Genomic DNA, 2,500 nt, shown 5'->3' with positions numbered 1-2,500 from the left:
AGTAATAATAAAATAATAATAATAGTTATAGTAATAATAATAATTATTATTATAGTAATAATAATAACTATAGTAATTACAATAAAAAAATAATAGTAATAATAATAATTATTGTAGTATTAATAATTATAGTAAAAAATAATAGTAATATTAATAATTATAGTAACAATAGTAATAATAATTATAGTAGTAATAATAAAATAATTATTATAGTCATAACAAAATAACAACAATAATTATAGTACTACTACTACTACTACTAAAAATAATAATTACAGTAAAAATAATAATAATTATAACAATCATAGTAATATGAACTATTATTATGATAATAATAATAATTATTGTAATAACATTTATAGTAATTATAGTAAAAATAATAATTATAGTAATACGAATAATAATATGAATTATTATAGTAATAATAATATTTTTATTATAGTAATATTAATAATTATTATTATAGCAGTAGTAATAATAATAATTATAGTAATAATAACATAATAATTATAGTAATAATAATAATAATTATAGTAATAATAATAACTATAGTAATTACAGTATAAAAAAATTATAGTAATAATAATTATTATTGTAGATTTAATAATTATAGTAAAACAATAATAGTAATAATAATTATAGTAGTAAGAATAGTAATAATAATTATAGTAGTAATAATGAAATAATAATTATAGTCATAACAAAATAAAACTAATATTTATAGTACTAATAATAATAATAATAGTAAAAATAATAATAATGATAAAAATCATAGTAATATTAACAATTATGATAGTAATCATAATTATAGAAATAATAAAATAATAGTAATAATCATTATTATTATTCTCGTAAGAACATGAATGCTATTTGACCATGCAGTGTGTAAGAATGTCTTTAAAGAACTCACACTGATGGCTGCTGGACCTGGCAGGACTGAAGTGAGCCAGTTGGTTCTCCACATACTGAAGAACCCTCAGAGAGTCCTGCTGGTCCTGATGGCAGGAAGCTCCTGCAGCTTGAACTGGACCTGGACACAAAGACTGGATCCATCAGCAAGTCGTCTTCATGTCCTTCATTCAGACTTCAAACATTTGACAGAGAGGACATGTTTTATACGTGTAGCCATAGGTCTGGTCAGATATATAAATATAATATATATATATATATATATATATATATATATTATATATATATATATATATATATATATATATATATATATATATATATATATATATATATATATAATTTAACAGATATTATTGTAAGAGATCTACATTGATACTTGTCAACTTTATATTGACTAGTGTTTTATTGTTCAATGATTATTACACATGTCTAGCTTGTGTGCTATTGTGTGCTTAGCTGTTGTGTAGCTGCTAGCTCCTAGTAGCCTATAGCCTAGCATGTTTACCTTTTGTAAATGACTTTAGTCAAATAGAAGAACGTGTGTGTTTATTGGAGGACATTTAGATGTTAACTGTCTGTCATCTTTGTACAAGGAAACACTCTGCTTGTATCGCACATGATATCACACACAAGTAAACACTCTGCTTGTATCGCACATGATATCACACACAAGTAAACACTCTGCTTGTATCGCACATGATATCACACACAAGTAAACACTCTGCTTGTATCGCACATGATATCACACACAAGTAAACACTCTGCAGGACTGCTTGTATCGCACATGATATCACACACAAGTAAACACTCTGCAGGCCTGCTTGTATCGCACATGATATCACACACAAATAAACACTCTGCAGGACTGCTTGTATCGCACATGATATCACACACAAGTAAACACTCTGCAGGACTGCTTGTATCGCACATGATATCACACATTTACATTCAAGCTGATATTAGACTGATATCTGATATCAATATTGGATTGGGACACCACTGACTTTTTGCCTAATGTGTCACTCACACCTCAGTCATAATAACTACGATGACATCATGATGGTGTGTGTTGTGTTGAAAGCAGATTTATGACATCATGATGGTGTTGAAAGCAGACTGATGACATCATGATGGTGTTGAAAGCAGATTTATGACATCATGATGGTGTTGAAATCAGACTTATGACATCATGATGGTATTGAAAGCAGACTTATGACATCATGATGGTGTTGAAAGCAGACTGATGACATCATGATGGAGTTGAAAGCAGACTTATGACATCATGATGGCGTTGAAAGCAGACTAATGACATCATGATGGTGTTGAAAGCAGACTTATGACATCATGATGGTATTGAAAGCAGACTTATGACATCATGATGGTATTGAAAGCAGACTTATGACATCATGATGGTGTGTGTTGTGTTGAAAGCAGATTTATGACATCATGATGGTGTTGAAATCAGACTTATGACATCATGATGGTATTGAAAGCAGACTTATGACATCATGATGGTGTTGAAAGCAGACTTATGACATCATGATGGTGTTGAAAGCAGACTGATGACATCATGATGGTGTTGAAAGCA

At 28.2% G+C, this 2,500-nt stretch overlaps 1 protein-coding gene across 1 annotated transcript in view; it reads right to left on the bottom strand.

The window, feature by feature from the left end:
* LOC133615813 (uncharacterized) overlaps positions 1–2,500 on the bottom strand; it is an 89,210-nt gene that overhangs the window by 12,404 nt on the left and 74,306 nt on the right. The window contains exon 7 of the mRNA XM_061974622.2: positions 911–1,030. Coding sequence (XP_061830606.1) covers positions 911–1,030 — 120 coding nt within the window. The remainder of the gene's footprint in view (positions 1–910; positions 1,031–2,500) is intronic.

The sequence above is a fragment of the Nerophis lumbriciformis genome, linkage group LG15 (genome assembly GCF_033978685.3).
Source record: "Nerophis lumbriciformis linkage group LG15, RoL_Nlum_v2.1, whole genome shotgun sequence".
Lineage (NCBI taxonomy): Eukaryota > Metazoa > Chordata > Actinopteri > Syngnathiformes > Syngnathidae > Nerophis > Nerophis lumbriciformis.
The sequence above is the reverse complement of the archived record's forward strand: the minus strand, read 5'-3'. Positions and strand labels throughout refer to the sequence as shown.